The sequence below is a fragment of the Tripterygium wilfordii genome, chromosome 14, assembly GCF_013401445.1.
Source record: "Tripterygium wilfordii isolate XIE 37 chromosome 14, ASM1340144v1, whole genome shotgun sequence".
Lineage (NCBI taxonomy): Eukaryota > Viridiplantae > Streptophyta > Magnoliopsida > Celastrales > Celastraceae > Tripterygium > Tripterygium wilfordii.
Genome location: NC_052245.1, coordinates 3,384,475 through 3,411,544, shown reverse-complemented (window position 1 = coordinate 3,411,544; position 27,070 = coordinate 3,384,475). Strand labels below are relative to the sequence as shown.

The 27,070-nt window shown below is 35.7% G+C and overlaps 6 protein-coding genes across 6 annotated transcripts; 1 reads left to right on the top strand and 5 right to left on the bottom strand.

The window, feature by feature from the left end:
• Positions 1-145: 145 nt before the first annotated feature.
• Positions 146-3,897, bottom strand: LOC120015758 (protein UPSTREAM OF FLC). The gene is made up of 8 exons (XM_038868307.1): positions 3,830-3,897; positions 3,235-3,307; positions 2,117-2,286; positions 1,952-2,021; positions 1,746-1,867; positions 1,056-1,647; positions 833-952; positions 146-461 (listed from the first exon to the last, which is right to left on the bottom strand). The coding sequence occupies exons 2-8, from the start codon at positions 3,285-3,287 to the stop codon at positions 287-289; spliced, it is 1,302 nt and encodes a 433-aa protein (XP_038724235.1). The 5' UTR covers positions 3,288-3,307; positions 3,830-3,897; the 3' UTR covers positions 146-286.
• Positions 3,898-8,313: 4,416 nt separating this feature from the next.
• LOC120014388 (beta-hexosaminidase 2) lies at positions 8,314-10,756 on the top strand. The gene is made up of 2 exons (XM_038866329.1): positions 8,314-9,199; positions 9,608-10,756. Exons 1-2 carry the CDS (start codon positions 8,428-8,430, stop codon positions 10,582-10,584), a joined length of 1,749 nt encoding a protein of 582 aa, XP_038722257.1. The 5' UTR covers positions 8,314-8,427; the 3' UTR covers positions 10,585-10,756.
• A 315-nt stretch (positions 10,757-11,071) lies between these two features.
• On the bottom strand, positions 11,072-12,325 carry LOC120014110. Its single transcript, XM_038866032.1, has 3 exons — positions 12,314-12,325; positions 11,383-11,529; positions 11,072-11,296 (listed from the first exon to the last, which is right to left on the bottom strand). Exons 1-3 carry the CDS (start codon positions 12,323-12,325, stop codon positions 11,072-11,074), a joined length of 384 nt encoding a protein of 127 aa, XP_038721960.1.
• Positions 12,326-13,665: 1,340 nt separating this feature from the next.
• LOC120014109 lies at positions 13,666-15,641 on the bottom strand. The gene is made up of 7 exons (XM_038866031.1): positions 15,498-15,641; positions 15,177-15,263; positions 14,815-15,066; positions 14,562-14,723; positions 14,416-14,469; positions 14,192-14,338; positions 13,666-14,049 (listed from the first exon to the last, which is right to left on the bottom strand). Exons 1-7 carry the CDS (start codon positions 15,639-15,641, stop codon positions 13,666-13,668), a joined length of 1,230 nt encoding a protein of 409 aa, XP_038721959.1.
• A 2,476-nt stretch (positions 15,642-18,117) lies between these two features.
• On the bottom strand, positions 18,118-19,999 carry LOC120014108. Its single transcript, XM_038866030.1, has 7 exons — positions 19,913-19,999; positions 19,622-19,708; positions 19,226-19,477; positions 18,979-19,140; positions 18,825-18,878; positions 18,599-18,745; positions 18,118-18,498 (listed from the first exon to the last, which is right to left on the bottom strand). The coding sequence occupies exons 1-7, from the start codon at positions 19,997-19,999 to the stop codon at positions 18,118-18,120; spliced, it is 1,170 nt and encodes a 389-aa protein (XP_038721958.1).
• A 2,269-nt stretch (positions 20,000-22,268) lies between these two features.
• On the bottom strand, positions 22,269-24,195 carry LOC120014107. Its single transcript, XM_038866028.1, has 6 exons — positions 24,064-24,195; positions 23,734-23,820; positions 23,373-23,624; positions 23,119-23,280; positions 22,735-22,881; positions 22,269-22,649 (listed from the first exon to the last, which is right to left on the bottom strand). The coding sequence occupies exons 1-6, from the start codon at positions 24,193-24,195 to the stop codon at positions 22,269-22,271; spliced, it is 1,161 nt and encodes a 386-aa protein (XP_038721956.1).
• Positions 24,196-27,070: the final 2,875 nt, after the last annotated feature.

Sequence of the window (27,070 nt, the reverse complement as noted above, 5' to 3'; positions counted from 1 at the left end):
CGTGTGGCGTGATCATAACTGTTGAATATTCTGGCATATCATACAATATGTCATCAAGAATGCTATTCTTTGGTTATAAATCTCTTCTATAATTAGGTACTGCAGAGATATAAAGTTTCTGTTTCTACTGAATTGCCTGCTTTATTATTGGGATTCTGACTCTTAAGGGAAGTACTAATTGATTATTCATATTCATCTAATTTGCTTTCAGCTGGTCTGAAATGTGAAATACCAAGAACTTTTTCCTGGATAATACAGGAAAACAACTATATGTACTCAAAATCTTTCAGTTGGTCAAAAAATACCCAGAGTTGCATTCCTCGTACAACGAATCATCTCGTCTCTGCAGTAGCATCTTCTTTTCGATCGATACTCTGCCTGTCTTTGCCATTGCTTTCATTCCGCTGCATGACTTCATGTGTGAGTGCATTTTCTCTGGCTTGAATATTTTCCCACATTGCCTGCAATTTGTCATGAAGATGTTACTTATTCTGATTCAGACAAGCATGTGGTTTGAGTTAAATCAACTGTGCAAATTATATTATTCTGTAAATTATCCATATCAGAATCAGCTGATCTATATAGATCCAAATTATGCTAATTACTGGGTTTTTGATTTGAGCTATTCTCGTTGGTTTTAGTTGGAACTGCTTTACACTTGTCACACTTGCAATAAAACTTTCTTGGATTTTGACTTGGCTTCAGGTGAGCTCATCAACGATTAACTGAATTGGGATTTCTATGAACTATTCTGACATCACAGAGTCCTGGTCAATTTGAATCTATAATCCATGTCATGAGGAAAAAGTGAGCTTAGCTGAAGTTCACTTACGAGCAAGTCGGTCCGCCCACCGGCTTGTAGGCAGCAGGAACTTCCTTTGGCTCGCCGAATCCGTTCTCTTTCTGCTGTTGCTGTTGCTGGTGCTGCTGCTTCTTTGATTCAAAACTTCTCCTGCAACAAACCAAAACAAGCAAAAGGAAATGAGTATTACATATTTACATCTAATACTATAATGGATGACAGAGAATTTGATAGGAAGTACGATATGACATACCGAGAACTTTTTTGTTTCTGCTGATTCCAGTTCTTGTTGCTGCTGCTGGTGGTGTTGTTGTTTGTGGTATGCTGATCAGAAGATGCTTTGTTGTTTTGATTGATAGACACCAATACAGCATCATTTGTATCAACAGTACCACAAGTAATGAAATTACGGATCATATTAGAAGCTCCCATTGAATTGCTCTTTCTACTCTTCCTGATCGGTGAATCCTGTAAGAATGATGTGTTTGAGCTCATGCTGTCATAGTTCTTATTGCTGTTACCCTTTTTCTTGCTCTTCTTGTTCAACAGGCTGGCATAGAAAGACGACGAGGAAAGATTCTCGAATTTATCGCTCTGTTCGTGGTTGTCCTTTTCGATTGCAGCACGTTCATCATGCCTCATTGAATCCTCCGTCACCGTCGACCTATCTGAGCCAAATACCTGTGACTCTTCATAAATCTCGGGTGGTGCAGTGAATGAACCAGTTTGTGTATCGCCCGGTTTTTCGGTTTCTTCGGCTGGTGAAGTTTGCTGTGGCTGCATTCCATCTACTTCAACTTGCACAGGTGAGTCTTCTTCTTTTGACATTGATTTCCTCTTAGCATCTGTTTGAAAACATAATCCCAAAACACCATGTTTGAGTAAAAATTTGTTTCCATACATAATCTGATAAAATCATGAGAGAAATCAATAATGTTCATACCAAAATGAGAAGGGAGAGTGGTGTTGATTTGGGATCCTTTGAGGACATATTCATTGTCACTGATTGGGGTAATCAGATCATCATCTAGTAAATCTTGCCACACATAGCCATTCTTGTATCTCCTGCATTAAATTTTGATGATTTTTATCAAAATCAAAAAACATTCTTTCTTGCCAAAACCATAATCTCTGTTATCTGACACAAACCTTTTGTAAGACCAAGCAAATGCTTCTGGCATGTCTTTTCCTCTCAAATCTGCAAGCCATCTCTTGACATCTAGACAACAAAAACAACAATCTAATTCAAGTCCAGTCCATGAAAACAAACATATTAGATATACTGATACAGTTAGAGAGAGGCATGGCAAGAACCTCGAAGGTAGACGCCATTGCGGTGGAGATGGTGAACCCGAACGAGATGTGGATGCTCGATCCGACCCATATGACTCAGGAAGTAAATGATGTGAATACGTCTCACTTCACATCCTCCTCCTCCACCACCACCTTTGGCCACTCCTTCCATTGTCAATCTTTTTCTTCCTCTGCTTTCAGTGATTCAATCAAACCATAACTCAAAGATAAATATTAGACCAAGAATAGCAATAATGTGTGTTGAGAGACAAAGATCTTTCTATCCCAAGCCTTGCCGGCCTAATGCACTAGAATTTGAAAGCTAAACGAACAAACTGTGTCTCTATTGGGTGCTGTTAAAAAAAAAATACTACATTCTTATGCAGGCCTAGCTACACATATACATATAGCCATAGCAAACACAAACCATAACAGATAATAAAAAAACCAACTTGGGTTTTTGAGATTACCCAGAAAAATGCTTGTCTAGAGAGAGAGAAGACAGAGAGAGAGTGTTTATGTGTTGAGGATTATATGGAGGGAGAAGGTGCCACCAGTGAGCTTTATCTCTGATTTCGCGCGATTTAAGTTTTAACAAGCTTTAATTTGACCGGAAAATGGGATTCCCCAAAAAGGCCTCTTGTTTATTTTTATTATTCCTTTTGTGGGTTTTTATTTAATTTTTCTTCTGTTAAGACATAAAATCAAAAAAGGACATAATTTATTTATATAGTATTAACAATAATAAAATATGTTTGTTTTGATACGAATCCCATAAAGCATGTCTCATATTTAATTACTATAAAGAGCCTAATTAAGTTAGTTTGCCTATCTTGGGCGTGGATTAATTAAAATCATTATCTAACTAACCAACAAAGCTTGAAGCCTTGGAAGTGTTGGGTCAACCAATGTAGAGAGAGGAGCAGTAGACCTAATTACAATTATTTGATGATTATTAGTTGATTTGAAGATTAAATGAATTATATATAAGTATTTATATATGCTCTCATTTGTATGTAAATGTGTGTACACTTGGTCAAGTTTCTTGGTGGTGGGGGCAATTTTGTATATCACTGAAAAACACAAACAAAAACCCAAAAATGCGTACAAAGTAGTTTAAAAAAAGGCATGTAATTGACCTGTTCTTCATGTAAACCAACCTTCCCCTCAATTCCAACTCTCTTGGATTCATATTAGAAGTTTCTTCTCCACCTTCAAAATATGTACCACAACCATGAAAAAAACAGAAGAAAAAATTACAGAAAACCAAATATATATATATATATATATATATATATATATATATATATATATGTGTGTGTGTGTGTGTGTGGGCGCGCGCGCGCGAGAGAGAGAGAGAGAGTTTGGCCTAGCTAGGTTAATTAGTATTTTATATTGTTGATATAAATACATATTAATTAATTAGAATCAAAATCATCATGACATTTCTTTATATAAAGGTTGTATATTTGAGTAATGAAATGAATATAGGAGACTAACTTGATATCATACCTCCTTAATTAGTAAATTTCCATATATATATATATATATGCGCTTAAAAAATGTCATAATTAATTAAATTCATGCATGGCCACTTGAATTTAGAAACAAAATATTTGTGCAAGGAATTAAATGATATATATTGAATTGGAAAATAATGAGAGATTACTGTTTATAGAAGATAATAGGCGTATAGCTAGTATAAATAAAAATTATTCACTTTTTAATTCTTACCTTCAATTTTTTTGCCCTTTAATTCCTCTGGAGATCAGCTCCTATACTTATCCCGATCTGTGAGAAATCTAACTCTTTAGTTGGAATACAATTATAAAGAGAGAAAGAGGAAGATTGTTTCGATTTTGATGATGATGAACACTTAGTAAAGGAAAGAAGTACACACATATATAAGCATAGAAGAATAAAATCTCTTTAAAAAAAACGGAGAACGACATCTTGAATTTTCCATTTGGGTATTCGATATGAGCTTAAATTCAAGCCATCAGACCTGTACGCGTAGAAGTTTCTCATCTAATGATAGAGTAACTTGAGTCAAAATCCAATGCGCGACCACGAACATATTTCTATCGGTGTGAATAGAACTCAGGACATACAAGGTAACTTGGACGTGTGGGAATGTGTTGATAGTGAAATAACAATATTATGATACTATGCGTGCCGTTTAAGTTGAAACTGATCAAATGGAGGTATCTAATAGTAGGGTATGTCCGATTCAGTAGTCTTCAAGGTACAAACTGAATTAAGAAAACATCTGTTGTCTTATAATAAACTGTTAAAGCTGTTGTTAGTTGTTGTGGCTAGGAGAGGTTAGTCAATCGCTATTGACTACTGTTTGATGTACATATATGTATCTCTAGAGGTCTAAAGGTTCTTACTTTTGCATCACACTAATGAACCATATCATTGATGAGGTTGGTTTATTAATTCTGTCATTTTCTCAAGAGTTACATTCACAAAGAAGTCTCCTCTTCTATGGAATAATCAGTATTGGCTTTCAATTGCAATTCTGTTTGTTTCAAGGTGCACACAAGGTGTTCGACGAAATGCCTCAACTGAGATGGTAGTTTGATGCTGTGACAACTATGTCTTGACCCTTTTCAAAATACTAAAAGCAAGACAAAGATTTGAAACACCAGAACCCCCTATGTTTAATTCTCTCCAAAATGAGCGAAAAAATGGCATATCTTTTGCTCGTATGACTACCAAAGGGTTCCAAATTTCGATCTCCCAATAGCCAAGGAAAGAAGTACACACATATATAAGCATAGAAGAATAAAATCTCTTTAAAAAAAACGGAGAACGACATCTTGAATTTTCCATTTGGGTATTCGATATGAGCTTAAATTCAAGCCATCAGACCTGTACGCGTAGAAGTTTCTCATCTAATGATAGAGTAACTTGAGTCAAAATCCAATGCGCGACCACGAACATATTTCTATCGGTGTGAATAGAACTCAGGACATACAAGGTAACTTGGACGTGTGGGAATGTGTTGATAGTGAAATAACAATATTATGATACTATGCGTGCCGTTTAAGTTGAAACTGATCAAATGGAGGTATCTAATAGTAGGGTATGTCCGATTCAGTAGTCTTCAAGGTACAAACTGAATTAAGAAAACATCTGTTGTCTTATAATAAACTGTTAAAGCTGTTGTTAGTTGTTGTGGCTAGGAGAGGTTAGTCAATCGCTATTGACTACTGTTTGATGTACATATATGTATCTCTAGAGGTCTAAAGGTTCTTACTTTTGCATCACACTAATGAACCATATCATTGATGAGGTTGGTTTATTAATTCTGTCATTTTCTCAAGAGTTACATTCACAAAGAAGTCTCCTCTTCTATGGAATAATCAGTATTGGCTTTCAATTGCAATTCTGTTTGTTTCAAGGTGCACACAAGGTGTTCGACGAAATGCCTCAACTGAGATGGTAGTTTGATGCTGTGACAACTATGTCTTGACCCTTTTCAAAATACTAAAAGCAAGACAAAGATTTGAAACACCAGAACCCCCTATGTTTAATTCTCTCCAAAATGAGCGAAAAAATGGCATATCTTTTGCTCGTATGACTACCAAAGGGTTCCAAATTTCGATCTCCCAATAGCCAAGGAAAGAAGTACACACATATATAAGCATAGAAGAATAAAATCTCTTTAAAAAAAACGGAGAACGACATCTTGAATTTTCCATTTGGGTATTCGATATGAGCTTAAATTCAAGCCATCAGACCTGTACGCATAGAAGTTTCTCATATAATGATAGAGTAACTTGAGTCAAAATCCAATGCGCGACCACGAACATATTTCTATCGGTGTGAATAGAACTCAGGACATACAAGGTAACTTGGACGTGTGGGAATGTGTTGATAGTGAAATAACAATATTATGATACTATGCGTGCCGTTTAAGTTGAAACTGATCAAATGGAGGTATCTAATATTAGGGTATGTCCGATTCAGTAGTCTTCAAGGTACAAACTGAATTAAGAAAACATCTGTTGTCTTATAATAAACTGTTAAAGCTGTTGTTAGTTGTTGTGGCTAGGAGAGGTTAGTCAATCGCTATTGACTACTGTTTGATGTACATATATGTATCTCTAGAGGTCTAAAGGTTCTTACTTTTGCATCACACTAATGAACCATATCATTGATGAGGTTGGTTTATTAATTCTGTCATTTTCTCAAGAGTTACATTCACAAAGAAGTCTCCTATTCTATGGAATAATCAGTATTGGCTTTCAATTGCAATTCTGTTTGTTTCAAGGTGCACACAAGGTGTTCGACGAAATGCCTCAACTGAGATGGTAGTTTGATGCTGTGACAACTATGTCTTGACCCTTTTCAAAATACTAAAAGCAAGACAAAGATTTGAAACACCAGAACCCCCTATGTTTAATTCTCTCCAAAATGAGCGAAAAAATGGCATATCTTTTGCTCGTATGACTACCAAAGGGTTCCAAATTTCGATCTCCCAATAGCCAAGTCATAGGCCCTACATCAACAACAGATTTTCTTTTGGGAGCATGCTGTTGGATCACCAGAACAGATGCTTTCTCTGCAGACTCACCTGACACTATGTGATGCAGGAGGTTCGGAAGGTTACTAGTCATTCTTCCATCATACCATCGCCTCGTGTGAGTAGGAAGCTATGAAGTGTTTTATATGGACTAGCCCACTCTTAACTAGTATGACACATTTTCAAAGTCATGTGGGTAAGAGGCCCAAAGCGAACAATATTGTATTAATGGGCGGATCAGTTCGGGTGAGATGTATGTGGGATCATAAGAGGATGTGTCTTTGAGCAAGGGATAGAGAAGCAATGATGTAGAAGGTTCTCTAGTGGAAGGTGGCTGATCATTCCTCCCATCTCATCATCACCTGAGTAGGAAGTTACGAAGCGCTTTATATGGCAGGAGGTTCGGAAGGTTACTAGTCATTCTTCCATCATACCATCGCCTCGTGTGAGTAGGAAGCTATGAAGTGTTTTATATGGACTAGCCCACTCTTAACTAGTATGACACATTTTCAAAGTCATGTGGGTAAGAGGCCCAAAGCGAACAATATTGTATTAATGGGCGGATCTGGGCGGATCAGTTCGGGTGAGATGTATGTGGGATCATAAGAGGATGTGTCTTTGAGGAAGGGATAGAGAAGCAATGATGTAGAAGGTTCTCTAGTGGAAGGTGGCTGATCATTCCTCCCATCTCATCATCACCTGAGTAGGAAGTTACGAAGCGCTTTATATGGACTAGTGCACTCTTAATTAGCATGACTTGTTTTAAAGTCATGTAGATTGAAATCCCAAAACGAACAATATTGTGCTAATGGGTTGGGCTTGCATCACTATGTCATCCTCAATTTCTCCCAACTCCGGGTACTCCACTCAACTGTGTACTAAAACCTTCCCCTCTCCCTACAATATACATGCCATGATCATCATACATTTTACTTATGGTTGACACAGTTTCTTCTCCTGAACCTGAACCTGAACACATTGATGTTCTCTTCATTTTTTTTATCTATCCTTTTACAAACTTGTAATGGCCGATATTATTCCTTCATCATCGTCATTGAAACCATCTGATAGCTTCTCTTGTGTTTTTTTGCCAGGAATAAATCTTAACATGACTCCCATCTTGTCCTACGTTAAATGTTAACTACATATGGTGTAAAAAGAAATGTGGAACAGTTTCATATCTATATAGTAGTATATTCTAAAATGGAGTCGGCCCTGCAACAATGGAAGGGTTGAAACCAGAACTTATGAGACGGCAAAACGAAGAGAGCACAGATAAATAAATATACACTACAAAACCATTAAACAACCTCAATTCATTGACTATTGTCAGTTTCTGGGAAAGCCGGCCTCTTGTTATGCAATTAAAAAAAGAAGCTGTTTTGGTAACTTAACAGGCGCAAGACAAAAAGCATTCAAGTGTCATGGATTTGATGCTCGTCTTACTGTAATTTTAAGTCATTAATGGTTATTTGTTTTTTTTAATTATTTTTGTTGTGTCTGGCCACAACCCATAATGAAATCCACAACCACCATTAAAATAAAGCTAAAGAGCAGTGAAAATCTATGAACTCCATTGAACCCAAAAAATGGAAGGAAGGAAGAAAAGTCACAATTGGGTTCAAAAGTAATCTAGTTGGTCAGCTTCAACAACAGTACAAATAAAAGCCAACAAATCACAAGCAGACAAAAACCATTATCCATTATTTTATAAGGAGAGGGAGAGCCGGAGAGGGAAGAGATTGGGAGATACCTCTATATATGTACTGGTTGGATCCTCTGCTTTGTGACACCTGCGATGAAGAAGATGGTCGGAATCCTCCTACTCTCTCTCTTGGTCTCTCCGCTGTTGTCCGTTGAGGCCCAATACGGCATCAACGTTTGGCCCAAGCCCAGATCGTTGTCTTGGCCCAAACCTGAAGCCACTCTTCTTTCCCCAAACTTCACTATCACCTCCCCTCCTCAGACATACCTCTCCGCCGCCGTCAATCGCTATCGAAAGCTCATTCTCACCGAGCGCCACCGCCCTATTATCAATCCCTCTGTCAATATCTCCAATTCTATCCCTTATCTGCAGACTCTCACAATCAATGTCGCGGATCTTGTCTACCCGCTTCACCACGGTGTCATGGAGTCGTACACTCTCAGCATCCCCTCCAACGAATCCGCAGCCACTCTCACGGCGGAGACCGTCTGGGGTGCCATGAGGGGACTGGAGACTTTCTCTCAGCTCGTGTGGGGAAACCCCTCATTAGTGCCGGTAGGGCTTTATGTGACGGACTCGCCACTGTTTGGACACAGAGGGATAATGCTCGACACTTCGAGGAATTACTATGGAGTTGAGGACATACTGAGAACAATTGGGGCTATGAGTGCTAATAAATTGAATGTGTTTCATTGGCACATTACGGACTCTCACTCGTTTCCATTGGTGGTTCCATCAGAGCCAAACCTAGCCGCGAAGGGTTCTTATGGGCCGAACATGCAGTACTCGCCGGATGATGTGAGAAAAATCGTTCAATTTGGTCTCGAACATGGTGTTAGGGTTCTGCCGGAAATCGATTCTCCAGGTGAGTTCGTTAATTTTAGTTAAAGGCAAACACTTTGATGCTTTAATTCAGGAGGCTGTGATAGTTTCTAAGTTTGTAATCAATTCAAATATGACAGCTTTTTGCATCGATAAAACCCACATATTTTTGGTCGATTTGGTAATGTTTTCATTGGAGTAATGCAAAGTCTTTGAGCAACCCACCTTTGAATAAGCAATGCAATTCTGTTCCTGAAATAGTTTGGGATAATTACTTAAATCCATGATGAACCATTGAACCCTGTTAACCAATATGATTGTCCCTTGTCAGTGGACTATTGAATTCCAATTTCATAATGTTAGATGAGTGTGTTGAAGCCCTCATGTAGTAAATAGTTCCATTCAATTCAGGTATTCATGAAGATAATGATAATTTGATTTCTGGTTGCAGGCCATACAGGATCTTGGGCTGAGGCATACCCAGAAATAGTGGCGTGTGCAAACATGTTCTGGTATCCAGCAGGGACCGAATGGGCTGACCGGCTTGCATCCGAGCCAGGAACGGGGCACCTGAACCCTTTGAACCCCAAGACCTACCAAGTCCTGAAAAATGTCATCAATGATGTGGTCAGCCTATTCCCAGAGCCGTTCTACCATGGCGGAGCAGATGAGATCATCCCTGGTTGTTGGAAAGCTGATCCTGCCATTCAATCCTTTTTGTCTAAGAACGGAACCCTCAGTGAGCTCCTTGAGATGTTCATCAACTCCACTTTACCTTACATCGTGTCCTTAAATCGCACTGTTGTTTATTGGGAAGATGTTTTACTAGATGCCAATATTAAGGTGAATGCTTCGATTCTTCCTCGTGAAAGGACCATTTTACAGACATGGAATAATGGGCCAAACAACACAAAACGGATTGTTGATGCTGGTTTCCGGGCTATTGTGTCATCTGCTGATTTCTACTACTTGGATTGTGGCCATGGTGACTTTCTTGGGAACGACAGCGAATATGATCAGTCGCCAACTAGTGATCAGTCGCCAACTAGTAATAGCACGAGAAATGGCGGATCGTGGTGTGGACCCTTCAAAACATGGCAAACCATATATAACTATGACATAACATATGGCTTGAGTGAGGAGGAGGCCAAATTGGTGCTGGGTGGGGAGGTTGCCTTGTGGTCAGAACAAGCGGACCCAACAGTCTTAGATGCAAGGATTTGGCCTAGAACTTCAGCAATGGCAGAGACTTTGTGGTCAGGGAATCGGGATCAAACAGGTAAGAAGAGGTCTGCAGAGGCAACTGATCGGTTAAATGAGTGGAGGCACAGAATGGTTAGCAGAGGGATTAGGGCCGAGCCAATTCAACCACTTTGGTGCATAAAAAATCCAGGCATGTGCAACACAGTTCAACCATTTGTCCAGTAATATGCTTTTACTACATATCAAATGTCATACATTCATCTTGATTGTCTTTGTCATTGTTAAAATAATTTATGTGCACATCTTTTATGCATTTTCTCTATGTTGTTTTGGTCATGGTTAACTTGATTTTCAATTTTTTCTGAGAGTACACTAGTGAAGAAAGATTGTTATCCTTGATCGGTTAAATGACTTTTTTTTATATGATTTAAGATTACTACTACAGAGAATGATTATTTTGTACAAAACAAGAGTAGTACATAGCTAGCATGATTATTTTGCAGAAAATAAGAGTAGTGATTATCTATAATTAAGCATATCATGGATCATGGGCAATTAGGATTTCGACCAAGACCGCCATAGTACAAAATAGGAGCCCTAGTCTCGACTCCCTTCGTGGATTTCGATACTATAGCAGGGGCCATTGTCATCCGTGGTGGTGATTCCTTGAGGAGTCAGTAGAGTGTTGGTTTCATCGTTGATTTGAAGATTCCTAAAGTAACTGGCTTTGCCAAAACCTTCTCTTGGAAAATGCCCACTCCCCAATCTCTGTTGTCAGTGTTGTGGTGTGTTTCCCGCCTAACTTCAAGTTCACAAGCCCTCCTCCCCAGTGAATCGCTGAAGCACCATCCTTCAAGTAGGTGAAGAGTGAGGCCGGCCAGTATCCCAACACCTTGTCATCCTCATAACGCACCCACCAGTTGCCGTTTGCGAGATCCTATACATACATACATGATAAGCTCATCACAAGTTAACAAATGAAGAAGAAGAAGAGTTGATGTTGTGTTGGATTTGAAAATTTACCTTCCAAACAAGTAAAGTGATACCAATTTGGCTACCTCCATAGGTGGATACAGGACCAATAGTTCCACCCAAGGTTATTTTCTTATTGACTTGGACAAAGCCTGAGCATAGCAGATCGTAGCAACCGGCAGATCCATATCCATCCACCTGTTAATTGTGGTCTGGTCAGATCAAAATAATTTAACCAAGACAAATAAATAAAAATAAGGTTGAATATTTTCTTACAGTCCAATAAATAAATAGCCGTGTCCTGTCATCTCTATTCAGATGTGGGTAGATTGGTATGTTTATAAATAATATTTATAGAAGTTGTTGGATAATGATAGTACTAACATGCCAACCAGCTTCAATCGCATTGAGTTTATAATCTGGACCTGCTATGCTGCTACTACCCAAAATTGAGATAAGTTGAATTCGTAAGGATTTTCAATAGATTCTGCACCTCGAGACTCTGACTTCTATAGATGTAGCATATGTCATGGTGGGTATGATCATCAACAGAAATACAAAGAAAAATTGTGCCATTGACACACCCATCTAGTGTCAATCACAACGATATGTATAATCACTATCTCAACAAAAAATATATATAAAGTGCGTGGAAAATAATTCATCACATGTCTCTTATATATGGGTTTACGGTCAAGTTCTCAAGAACCAAATCCTCTACATTCCATTTCCTAATTGACTTGGAATTGTTTCCTATGTATATTAGATCTCATGGATTCCTTCCTTTAAGAGTACTTGAAAGATTCAATGGCCTTGTTTAAATTGAACAATTACACCATGATTGTATTCTCTGTACAGAATATTCTGAAGTGAAACAAAAACATACACTTTAACTTGTCTCCCAAATTATACACTTTTTTCACTATATATGGCCAACAACCCAACACCCTTCATAATTCAGGTATTGTCCACTTCGTGGTACCTCTACACGCATTCTACCCTCCTGTCACAAATTATTTCATGAAATTATCCCGCCTCCTCCACTCGAATCCATAATCTCTTTAGTTTGGAAAACTGAGTATTCAAGTGACCAACAAGAGAGATAACCCGAAGCGGATAATACCTAAATGCAAAAATCATATCCACAGTTTTAAATGACAATTGAGGAGAATCAATTAAGATTGATTCATTGATTCAAAGAATCAATTGTAATATCCATTGAATCTCTAACTATTAAAGTGGGTGTGTTTTTAAGGAAAATTAAGGAGAATCAATTAGGATTGATTTCACATAATAATCTATATGTAACAATTCTCTATGTGGTCTCTGGCTCACTTGAAGGATAATCCTGAAGTCTTAATGGTCGTTTTTTTTTTCTCTGGCTTATTGTTTTAATGAATGGCATTCTAAGTATGTTTTCTTGGTTTATGAAAATATAAGTCATGTAATTTTTTTTTTTGAAATACTACTGATAAATGCACTTCTAATTGGAATGGAACTTTGGACATGTAAGTTAATAACCTTTTAGTACGAGATTTTTTTAAAGAAAAAACAACTTGATTTAATATAAAAAGTATTGTACGTCAAGTTTGAAAACATCTTTTATGTTTATATATAAATAATATAGACTAGATAATAATTTTTTTTTCCATTAACAACAAATAATCAAAAAATTGTTGAGCCGTTTTGGCAAGATGTCAAAAAGTTAACAATTTTCCTATAATAAAAATTTTAAGCAATATTTTCACTAATAATTAGTTTTTCACTAAACAAACCAATCATAAAGAGTGTTTCAAATTTAAACTTAAAATAAATAATGTTAATTGAAAATTTTGTGGTCTAATACTATGATACGTAACCTTAATTTTAATCATATATTAAATTTTTTTGAATTCTCTTTTATTATTATTTGTTATACAGTTAATTTATATTCTATCGAATTAATTCTCATTTTGAGTTACATACTCAAGTTGTCGGATCATGTTCATGTTGGCAATTGTCTCACTCTCAAAGGTCAAAATAGAAGGGGCTCTTATTATTCCTATATAATATAAGTTTATGTCAAAATTATCATTAATATTATCATCAGCATCATTGTTAAAATAATTTATGTACACATTTTTTTATGCATTTTCTCTACATAGTTTTGGTCATGGTTAACTTGATTTTCAATGTTTGTGGGAGTGCAATAGAGAAGAAATATTTATTTTTTTTTGTTTTATTTGATATAAGATTACTACTACATAGCATGGTATTTTGTAGAAAACATGATTATTTTGCAGAAAACAAGAGCAGTGATTATCTATGAAATTAAGTCTTTAAGCATATAATGGATCATGCGCAATTAGGGTTTCGACCAGGACCACCATAGTAGAAATAGATTCCCCATTCTGGCTTTAGAGTCTGATCATCGAGTATGATGTTGTAGCAGGAGGCATTGAATTTTGGGTCGATGATTTCTTCAGGAAGAGTGAGTGTGTTGGTTTCATCAACGATTGCAAGATTCCTAAAAAAACTGGCTTTGCCATAACCTTCTCCTGCGAAATGCCCACTCCCCATTTCTGTTGTGGTATGTTTCCCTCCTACCTTCAAGTTCACAATATCTCCCCCCCAGTAAATCTTTGAAGCACTTTTCTTCATGTAGTTGAAGAGTACCCACGGCCAGTATCCTATCAGCTTGTCCCCAACACGCAACCACCAGTTGCCTGTATCGGGATCCTAAACATACATACATACATACATATATGTACATATATGCATACATGATAAGCTCATCACAAGTTAACAAATGATGAAGAAGAAGAAGAAGAAGAAGAAGAAGAAGAAGAAGAGTTGTTGTTGTGTTTATTTGAAAATTTACCTTCCAAGCTTCTAAAGTGATATCAAATTGGCTACCTCCATAGGTGGATATTGGACTAATAAATGAACCCAGGGTTATTTCCTTGTCCACTTGGACAAAGCCTGAGCATTGCAGATTGTAGCAACCCTTTTTATGATATCCATCGCTCTATGAATTTTGCTCTTGTCAGCTAACAATTTAACTGAGAAACATAAACTGAAAAATAATGTTGAATATTTCCTTACAGTCCAATAAATAAATAGCCGTGTCTTGTTATCTTTATGTAGAGATGGGTGGACCTGTTTGTTTACAGAACAAACAAAGTTGAGTAAGGGAGAAACAAAGAAAGAATGGTAAGTAGGAGTTGATGGGTGATGATGATAACACTAACATGCCAACCAGCTTCAATCACATTGACTTTATCACGAGGACCTGCTGTTATCCAGAATAGAGATGCGCTGTGTTCATTGGGTTCTTGAACTCTAGGTGTCCAAACGTTCATAGTTACCTTAGTACCATAATACTCGCCGTTTGGCAAATAAACTTCTCCATACTAAACAAACACCAAACCAACAGAACAATTGAAAAACTTTCCATTCATGATCAGATGAAAGTATTAATATCAGAAAAGTCGATCATAATACCTCATGCGAATAGCCTAAGTATGGACTCTTGCCTACTACTCCAGGACTTGACGACTCAGGGAAGATGCGAGGTTCCTTCATTCCGAATCTTCGGACAGAGCTTGCTCTCAGTACGTCTTCTTCGGTTACTCTTTTGATAGGAATTGTACCTTCTGGACAACTTTCCTTCGAGTTCCATACTTGTTTAAACGATCCTTCCTTCGACTCCCTCGGGAAGATGGTATCCTCCTTTGGGAAAGAACTCGGTCTCATCTATATAATGAAAGTGAAATCTTATTATATCAAAATTAATACATAAACCATAAATATATGCATACATACCTGCACTTGGTCATGGAAGAATAAAAGTATTGACTATTCACCTGAATTGTATGGTTCTTGAGTAAAGGATGATCAAAAGCCGGTTGGTTGTGAATAAGAACGCAATCAATTATATCACCATCTGGACTCTGTTTCACTCAACCATACACAAAAAATCAACACCATCACATATTAGTTAGGGTTCACATATCTCTAAATAATCAAAGAATATATGTTTAAATACATATATCTATATATTATATGTCTTATGCAGACTTGAAATATATATGGATATATATTTTTGTCGTGGATTTGAAACACGCGGGACCCAAACATGTACAAGGCGGATCCTAGATGTATAATAAAATGTGTATATAATCAACCTTGATAGATTTGACATGAGGCTTGTTTAGACGCTTCAAAAGGTTCTGCACCTCGAGGCTATGACTTCTGGATGTAGCGTATGCCATGGTGGGTATGATCATCAACACAAATACAAAGAAAAATTGTGCCATTGACACACCCATCTAGTCTTAATCACAACTATATGTATGATCACTATCTAAACCAGAAAAATATCAAGTGTGTGGAAAAAGATTCATCACATGCCTCTTATATTATATGTGGGTTATGGGTTGAAGTGTCATTTGGTTGGTGGAATCCAACTTTCCAAGAGTAAGAGTTTTCCTTTTATCAAGGATTCTTATGTTGGGTTGGTGAAATTCTTGGAATCCTAACATTCCAAGGAAAGTTGGATTCGTCAACAAGTGCAATTCTCCTTTACTTCCTAAAAGGGAGGAATTATTTTTTTTTTTTTGTTGAGTAAGGAATTTTTGGAATCCTCCTTTATTTTTTAATTAAATATCTATAATATCATTTTAAAAAACACATAATTTCGACATTATTCCACATTTATATATTTAAATATGTCATTTTATTTTTCATTGATTAAATATGATCACACAAAAGACAATTTTTTTATTTTTATAGTTTTTAATTTAAATATTCAAATTAAAATGTTATTTTTTTTTAAATTTAAATCTATCATACAAGGTGAAATAATTGTAATTTTTACTCTAACTAAACATGGCAAAAAGAAATCAATGATGTCAGGAAAGTAGTATAGAAGTGTGATCCAAACATTGGTAAGGAATGAGGATACGAGGAAAATAGTGTTTCAAGAATCCTCTTTTCTTTCTCATTTCCAAATCCGTGAACGAAACGGACCATTAGGGTCATATTCTCAAGAACAAAATCTTCTAATTATCTACCCTAATTTAAACGAAATCTCTGAATATTCCATTTCCTAATTGACTTGGAATAGTTTCCCATGTATATTAGATCTCACAGACTCCTTCCTTTAAGAGTAACTTAGTTCCAATTGTTTCCTGCTAGATAAATTGGATAACGACAACTTGAAGTGAAAGAAAACATACACTTTAATTTGTTTCCCAAATTATACAATTTTTTTTACCTATATATGGTCAACACCCTGGTAATTCAATGAATATGCCAACTAATTATGTAATCAATATTAGTCCACCCAAAATGGAATTATTTTTACAAAACATTATAATACCGATAAAGATTGATTCAAAGATTCAAAATGTTTGTTTGTTTACATAATATGTCAGCTTTTCCTCAAACAAATGGACATGTGTTTACAAAGGTGCACAGTCTCTTGGGTAGATTATTTTGAAACGGGGGAGGGGGATTCGAACTCTGGTTATTAGAGTGATACACCAGTCTTATCACTCCAACTAGTGGCCTGGGTAGATTTTTGATTAAAAAGAACATCATCAAATAATATGAAATTTGATTGATTCATTTCAAGTAAATTTTTAATCAATTCAAATATGACACATATTTTTGCATCAATAAAGCCAACATTTTTTGTCATTTGGTAATATTGTCATTGGAATAACGCAAATCTTTGAGCAACCCACCTTTGAATAAGCAATGTAATTCAATTCTTGAAATAGATTGGGATAAGTACTTACATATTGTTACTTAATTTTATATATATATGTGTGTGTGTGTGTGTGTCGAAAACATTATGAACCCTATTAACCAATCTGATTGACGGTACTGGACAATGTTAGATGAGTGTGTTGAAGCCCTCATGTAGTAAGTAGTTCCATTCAATTATGTTTGCAGGCAATACAGGATCTTGGGCTCAGGCATATCCAGAAATAATATTGACGTGTGTAAACGTATGTTCTGGTTGCCAGCAGGGAGCGAATGTAGCCTTTTGGAAAAAGGATAAACGGTTAAAACAATAATTTCATCAGTTGTAGCGTTTTGGACATTGATCTTTAGACACTCTCGATTCTCAGCAACTGTTTCCTAAATTTCAGGTCAGTAATCATCAGAAAATCTGCAAAATGAATAAACATGAAAAATAAATATATTCTGCCCTTGTCATGTATCAGCTGGAGATTGGTTGGCCCTTGACAAGTATGCATCCCATTTCCCCACGTGTTAGCTGGTATGTGAGGGTTATTTTTGGTACAAATAGTTACATACTCGAATTGTCGGATCATGTTCATGTTGTCTATTGTCTCAAAAATCAAAATATAAGGGGTTCTTATTATTCTCATATAGTATAATCATATGTAATTATTATTGTTATTATGTATTGTCACACACATTAATTATAAAATATTTATACCAGAAAAAAACATATCTTTGTATTCAAATCATATTTTCCATCAACCAAGCAATGAAAAAAATAAACAACTTTTTACAAACAAAACAAGGAGCGCTTTTGAAAGTATCAAGAAAACTTTTCTGACATGTAGGAACAATAGCATGTTTTGTTTATTCCTTAACTCAAACCGTCTAAAAGAATCAAGATGGATCGCTATTTATTACATACCAATTTTTCGTTTGCATTTGATTGAATCTGTACTACCTTACCTTCAACCCATAGCATGACTATTTTGTAGAAAAAGAACAGTAGTAGTGATTATCTATGAAATAAGTTTTTAAGCATATGATGGATCATGGGCAATTAGGATTTCGACCAGGACCGCCATAGTAAAAATAAGTGCCCCAATTTGGACTGTCTTCATAGAGTTTGATGTTGTAGCAGGATTCATGGGTTGTTAAGGTGGTGATTCCTTGAGGAGTCCGTAGAGTGTTGGTTTTGTCAACGATTTGAAGGTTTCTAAAATAACTGGCTTTGCCAAAACCTTCTATTGGGAAATGCCCACTCCCCATATCTGTTAGGGTGTGTCTCCCGCCTACCTTTAAGTTCACAATCTCTCCTCCCCAGTGAACCGTTGAGGCACTATCCTCCAAGTAGGTGAAGAGTGACGCCGGCCAGTATCCCAACACCTTGCCATCTCCATAACTCAACCACCAGTTGCCGTCTTTGAGATCCTATACATACATACATACATACATACATTATATGGTCATCACAAGTTAACAGAAGAAGAAGAAGAAGAAGAGTTGGTGTTGGTTGTTTTTGAAAATTTACCTTCCAAACATGTATAGTGATAGTATATTGGCTACCTTCATAGGTGGATACAGGAGTAATAAAGGCACCCAGGCTTACATTCTTGTTGGTTTGGATAAAGCCTGGGCATTGCAGATTGTAGCAACCCGTTGATTCATATCCATCACTCTATGCATTGTGTTCTAGTCAGCTTAAAAAAATTTAACTAAGAAACATAAATGAAAAATAATGTTGAATATTTTCTTACAGTCCAAAAAATAAATAGTCGTGTCTTGTCATCTTTATTTTGATCTGGGTAGACCTGCTTGTTTACAAAACACCCAAATTAAATTATGGAGAAAGGAAGATAGAATGGAAATGTCTAATATTATTATAAATTGATGGGTGATGGTAACACTAACATGCCAACCAGCTTCAATCGAATTGACTTTAGAATCAGGACCTGCTACTACCCACAATTGAGATAAGCTGAATTCATTAACATCTTGAACAAAAGGTTCCCAATAGTTCATAGTTGCCTTAGCACCATAATACTCGCCGTTTGGCGTATAACTTACTGCATACTAAACAAACACCAAACCAACAGAAAAATTGAAAAACTTTCCATCCATGAAATTATCAACATTAGACAAGTAGATCCAATAATACCTCATGGTCATCGCCCGGATCTTCATTGTTGCCTACTACTCCAGGTCTTGATGATGGAGGGAAGGTGCCAGGCTCCTTCATTCCGAATCTTCGGATAGAGCTTGCTCTCAGTATGTCTTCTTCGGTTACTCTTTTGATAGGAATTGTACCTTCTGGACAACTTCCCTTCGAGTGCCATACTTGTTCAAACGATACTTCCTTCGACTCTCTCGGGAAGATGGTATCCTCCTTTGGGAAAGAACTCGGTCTCATCTATAAAATGAAAGTAAAACCTTGTTATATCAAAATTAATACATAAACCATATACATACATACATATATATATATATACACACACACGCATACATACATAGATCTACTCATGGTCATAGAAGAATAAAAGTATAGACCATTGACCTGAATTGTATGGTTCTTGAGTAAAGGATGATCAAAAGCCGGTTGGTTGTGAATAAGAACGCAATCAATTATATCTCCATCTGGACTCTGTTCACTCAACCGTACACATATTAGTTGGGGGTTCACATATCGCTAAATAATCAAAGAATATACATATATCTATATATTATTTTCTCTTATGTAAATTTAAAATATGGACGTATGTTTTTACCGTTGATTTGGAACATGCGGGACTCAAACATGTACAAATCGGATCCTAGATGTAGAATAAAATGTGTGGGTACAATTAACCTTGATAGATTTGACATGAGGCTTGTTCAGGCGCTTCAAAAGATTCTGCATCTTTAGACTCTGGCTTTTGGATATAGCGTATGTCATGGTAGGTATGATCATCAACACAAATACAAGGAAAAATTGTGCCATTGACACACCCATCTAGTTTTAATCTCAACTATATGTGTGATCACTATCTCAACCAAAATATGAAGTGTGTGGAAAATAATTCATTACATGCCCTTATATGTGGGTTATGGGTTTAGATGTCATTTGGTTGGCGAAATCCAGCTTTTCAAGAGTAAGAGTTTTCCTTTTGTCAAGGATTTCTATGTTAGGTTGGTGGAATTTTCGGAATCCTAGCATTTCAATTAAAGTCGAATTCGTCCAACAGAGCAATTATCCTTTCCTTCCAAAAAGGGAGGAATTCTTTTTTTTGTTTTTGGTAAGTGAGGATTTCTTGGAATCCTCTTTTATTTTGTAATTAAATATCTATAATATCATTTTTAAAAACACATAATTTCGACAATATTCCACAATTATGTATTTCAAAAATGTTATTTTATATTATTTTATTTTTCATTGATTAAATATAATCGCATAAAAACAATTTTTTTTACATTTTTAATTTGAATATTCAAATTAAAATGTTATTGTTTTAATTTAAATATAGGGTTAATTATACTTTTCATTACCAAAAGATAACAGTTGTTCATTTCTATCACCCGAAGATTTTTTGTTACAAAATCATCACCCATTGATTCAAAATGAGACAATTAAGGAACTCGATCAGATTTACTTCAAAATCAGACAGAGTTTCCATTGACTTGGCATCCATTTAATTATTATTGGTCAAAAATGCTTATGTGGCAACAAACATTATCTTTGACATATGACATGGAAATTCTAATTAGATTATTAATAAAAAATAATTTTCCATTAAAAAAAATTCTTTGCAACTCTCTCATCTCTCTCTCATAGAAGCGAGATCTTCTTCAATAAAATCCCAGTTGTTCTTCATCTCTGCAAAAAATCATCTTCGTTGCTTTCATTTTCTTTGAATTTGGTTTATTTTGAGAAGTTGTTGTTGATACCAATTTGTATTTCTTTGAATTTTATATATTTTTTTGAATAATCTCCATGAATCCAAGTATCTTAGGGAGTTCACTTCATTGCCGTCACCTCTCCCTCTTGCACAGAGGTGGATTTTGAGCAGGTCATCCGAAATCGATCGTTACTTGGCCTCTCTTATCTTTTTCACGCTTGGATTGAAACCTAGATCCAAAGATTTGATTCCTTGAGCTTTTTTTATTATCTAGAGAGTGGGTTATATTGCAAGTAGGCTTATTGAAGTCATGTCTGACAAATAATTACCAATTGAGCATGATCTTAGTGATTGCGTTGTCTAACCAGTAGAGAGAGATGAGAGGGTGGAAGGGAGGTAGAAGAGAGAGAGGCAAAGAAATATTAATGACGTCATTTTTATTAATTTTTCATTTTTTGCCACATAAGCAGATGTTTACCCAAATAAATTGAATAGATGCCACATCAGTGGGAACCTGCCCATTACTGTAGTAAATCTGACCGAATCCCCTAATTGTCTCATTTTGGAATAATGGGTGACCACTTTGTAGCAAAAAATCTTTCGGTGCTAAATGTGAATGAAATTGATCTTTCGGTGACGAAAAGTATAATTAACCATTAAATCTATCATACAATGTGAAATAATTATAAATTTACTCTAACCAAACATGACCAAAGAAATCAGTGATGTTAGAAAAATAGTAAAAGAGTGTGATTCAAATATTGACAAGGAATGAAGATGACAAAAAAAAATAGTATTCAAATCCGCATACCAAACGAGTCATTAGGGTTATATTCTCAAGATCAAAATCTTCTAATTATGTCCCATAATTTAAACCAAATTCTTATCTTCTATTTCCTAATCGACTTGGAATAGCTTCCCATGTATTAGATCTCACGGGGACCCAGGGGAGGTGCACAGGTCCCATGACCGGTTCATTATTTTAGTGGACCAAATATTTTTGAAACAATATAAGAAAAAAATTATATACATGTGCATAGAAAATCCAGGCATGTGCAACACAGTTAAGCCATATGCTCAGTAATATGCTTTTGTATACATACCAAATGTCATACATTCATTTGACTGTCTCTGTCATTGTTAATTTTTATTTATCATTGGTCATTGTCAACTTGAATTTCAATGTTTCAGAACGTACAATCGAGAAGAAAAATTGTTGTTCTTTAAATTACTATTTTTTTGTATGATATAACATTAGTACTACATAGCATGATTATTTTGCAGAAAACAAGAGTAGTCTATGAAATAAGTTTTCAAGCAAAACATGGATCATGGGCAATTAGGATTTAGACCAGGACCGCCATAGTAAAAATAGGTGCCCCACTGTGGATTCCCTTCATAGAGTTTGATGTTGTAGCAGGATTCATGGCTAGCTACGGTGAAGATTCCATTAGGAGTTCGTAGAGTGTCGGTTTCATCAACTACTTGGAGATTCTTAAATGAACTGGCTTTGCCATAATCTTCTTCTGCGAAATGCCCACTCCCCATATCTGTTGTCGTGTGGTTCCCGTTTACCTTCAAGTTCACAATCTCTCCTCCCCAGTGAACCCTTGAAGCACCATCTTTCAAGTTGGGCAGGAGTGACGCCGGCCAGTATCCCAACAACGTATCATCCTGAACACGCAACCACCAGTTGCCGTCTTTGGGATCCTATACATAAATACATTATATGGTCATCACAAATTAACAAATGAAGAAGAAGAAGAGTTGGTGTTCAGGGTTTTTGAAAATTTACCTTCCAAACCTGGAAAGTTAACTCAAATTGTCCACCTCCATACGTGGATACAGGTGTAATAGTTGCCCCCACAGATATTTCTGTATTGGTTTGGACAAAGCCTGAGCATTCCAGATTATAGCAACCCGTAGATTGATATCCATCGCTCTATAAATTGTGCTCTAGTCAGCTTAAAACAAATTTAACTAAGAAACATAAATGAAAAATAATGTTGAATATTTTCTTACAGTCCAATAAATAAATAGCCGTGTCTGGCGATCTTTATTCTTAAATGGGTAGACCTGTTTGTTTACAGAACACTCAAAGTTAAGCTATGGAGAAACGAAGAAAGAATGGTAAATATAGGATATTACTAGTAAGTTGACGGGTGATGATAACACTAACATGCCAACCAGCTTCAATCGAATTGAGTTTATCAGGAGGACCTGCTCCTAACCACATTTGGGATGCGCTGAATTCAAAAGGATATTGAACAAAAGGTTCCCAAATGTTCAAACTTGCCTTAATACCATAATACTTGCCACCTTGCAGACGACAGAATGCATACTAAACAAAGACCAAACCAACAGAAAAAAATTTAAAAAAACTTTCCATCCATGAAAGCATCAACATTAGACAAGTAGCTAGATCAATAATACCTCATGGTCGTTGCCTAGGTTTTGACCGTTGCCTACTACCTCAGGACTTGACGATGGAGGGAAGGTGTGAGGCTTCTTCATTCCGAATCTTCGGACAGAGCTTGCTCTCAGTATGTCTTCTTCGGTTACTCTTTTGATAGGAATTGTACCTTCTGGACAACTTCCCTTCGAGTGCCATACTTGTTCAAAGGATCCTCCCTTCGACTCCCTCGGGAAGATCGTATCCTCCTTTGGGAAAGAACTCGGTCTCATCTATATAATGAAAGTGAAATCTTATTATATCAAAATTAATACATAAACCATAAATATATACATACATACCTGCACTTGGTCATGGAAGAATAAAAGTATAGACATTCACCTGAATTGTATGGTTCTTGAGTAAAGGATGATCAAAAGCCGGTTGATTATGAATAAGAACACAATCAATTATATCTCCATCTGGACTCTGTTTCACTCAACCATATACAAAAACCCAACACCATCATAAAACCATCACATATTAGTTGGGTTCACATATCTCTAAATAATCAAAGAATATATGTTTATATACATATATCTATATATTATTTTCTCTTATCCAGACTTAAAATATGGACATATGTTTTTGCCGTTGATTTGAAACATGCAAAACCCAAACATGTGCATGTCGGATCCTAGATGTAGAATAAAATGTGTGGGGACAATTAACCTTGATAGATTTGACATGAGGCTTGTTCAGACGCTTCAAAAGGTTCTGCACCTCGAGACTTTGGCTTCTGGATGTGGCGTATGTCGTGGTAGGTATGATCATCAACACAAATACGAGGACAAATTGTGCCATTGACACACCCCTCTAGTCTTAATCACAACTATATGTGTGATCACTATGTCAACCAGAAAAATATGGTGTGTGGAAAATAATTCATTACATGCCTCTTATATGTGGGTTACGGGTTTAGGTGTCATTTGGTTGGCGAGATCCATTGCCAAGGATTCCTATGTCGGGTTGGTGGAATTCTTGGAATCCTAGCATTTCAATGACAGTTGGATTCGTCCAAAAGAGCAATTCTCATATTTATCAAAAACAAAAAGAGTAATTCTCATTTCCTGCCAAAGAGAGAAGAGGAATTTTTGGAATCCTCTTATATTTTTTAATTAAATATCTATAATATCATTTTAAAAAATATATATAATTTCGACAATATTCTGTAATTATGTTTTTCAAATTTTTTTTACAGTTTTAATTTAAATATTCAAATAAAAATGTTATTGCTTTAATTTAAATCTATCATACAACATGAAATAATCATAATTTTTACTCTAACCAAACATTACCAAGGAAATCAATGATGTTAGAAAAATAGATTGGCAAGGAATGAAGATGACAGGAAGATAGTATTTCTGGAATCTTCATTCCATTCCCATTTTCAAATCCGCGAACCAAACGAACCATTAGGGTTATATTTTCAAGAACAAAATCTTCTAATTATGTCCCTTAATATAAATAAAATTCTTATATTATGTTTCCTAATTGACTTCGAATAGTTTCGCATGTATTAGATCTCACGGCGACCCAGGGGAGGACCTGTGCATGACCGATTCACTATTTTGGTTTACCAAATATTTTTGAAACAATTTTAAAAAAATTACATAAATGTGTAATATTTAGCATAAAGAACTCAACGATATATTTTTGTTCCAAACAAAATCAAATTCATCTTGATCGAAACATCGAGTTTTTGAGTTTACATCTGATGGTCTAGAATTTTCATGTCAGATGACAATGAATTGAATTTTATTTCGAACAAAAAATATATTGTTAAATTCGTTATACAAAATACTACACATCTATTATTTTTCAAAATTTTCTAAATTCTTTTAGTGCACGAAAATGGTGCACCAGTCATAGAACCTATGCAAAAGAGTATTTCAAATTTGAACTTTAGTTAATAATGTAAAGAGAAATTATATGTTCAGTAATATCACGGTCTAGAATTTTCATGTCAGATCACAATGAATTGAATTTTTATTTCGAACAAAAATATATTGTTAAATTTGTTATACAAAATACTAAACATCTATTATTTTTCAAAATTTTCTAAACTCTTTAGTACGCGAAAATGGTGCGCCAGTCATAGAACCTGTGCAAAAGAGTATTTCAAATTTGAACTTTAGTTAATAATGTAAAGAGAAATTATATGTTCAGTAATATATATGTTTTTTATACATATAAATTCTCTTATGCACAAGTAGGATCCTAGATGTAGAATAACATATGTATATAACCGACCTTGATAGATTTGACATGAGGCTTGTTTAGACGCTTCAAAAGGTTTTGCACCTCGAGACTCTGGCTTCTGAATGTAGCATATGTCATGGTTGGTATGATCATCAACACAAATACAGAGAAAAATTGTGCCATTGACATGCCCATCTAGTCTTAATCACAACTATATGTGTTGTCACTATCTCAAACAAAAAAATATGAAGTGTGAGGAAAGTAATTCATGACGTGTATCTTATATACAGGTTTAAGTGTCATTTGGTTCGTAGAATTCAGCTTTGTAGGAATAAGATTTTTTCTTTTGCCTAGAATTTTAAGGAAAGTTGGATTCATCCAAAGGAGGATTTTTCCTTTCCTCGCATTTTTGGGAGGAATCCTTGGAATCCTCTCTTATTTTTAATTAAATACTTATAATGTCTTTTTTAAAAACAGATAATTTGACAGAATTCCAAATCCGCAAACCAAACGAGCAATTAGGATCATATTCTCAAGAACAAAATCTTCTAATTTAAACAAAATCTTTATATTCCATTTCCTAATTGCCTTGGAATAGTTTCCCATGTATATTAGAACACATGGACTCCTTCCCTTAAGAGTACTTCTTAGTTTCAATGGCCTTTCAAAATAAGTTGAATAATTCACCATGTTAGTTTCAATCCTTAATTCCAATGTCTAAAATAGATAGAATCAGGTTGAATCGCTATTTATTTTATACCTTCTTTTTTTCCTTTTGATTGAATGAGTACCTTATCTTTTCCCCCATTCTCTATGCAAAACAATCATAAGACAACGTAGTCAAGAATGAGTGGAGGCACAGAATGGTTAGTAGAGGGATTAGGGCGGAACCAATACAACCATTTTGGTACATAAATAATTCAGGCATGTGCAACGTTGTGTATTAAGATTAATTACTTTGTCATTCACCAAAGAAGTTAATTTGTTGGGTTGAGACATTTCACATCATTTGTATTATATTCTAACACTCCCCTCACGTGTGGGGTGTACAACTCCGACGACCCGTGTACAACTCCGACGACCCAACACTTGCACGACAAACAAGGACTGCACAACTCCAATGGTCCAACAAACAAGGCCCAACACTAGGGGCTCACACAAAGGACCCACACTTGGGACAATAATAAATGGGGGTTTAAATTGTGGAGGTTAAGATTCGAACACAAGAGCTTTTGCTCCGGTACCATGTTAAATTAGTGACTTGTGTCATTTAAACCCACTAAATTAACTTATTGAGTTAGAGCATTTCACATAATTTATATTATAATCTAACAAATTCTACCATTTGTCTAGTAATATGCTTTTACATACCAAATGTGATAGATTTATCTAGATTGTATATGTCACCGTTAAAATAATTTTTATATATACATTTTTTATGCATTCTCTGTACATTGTTTTGGTCATGGTTAATTTG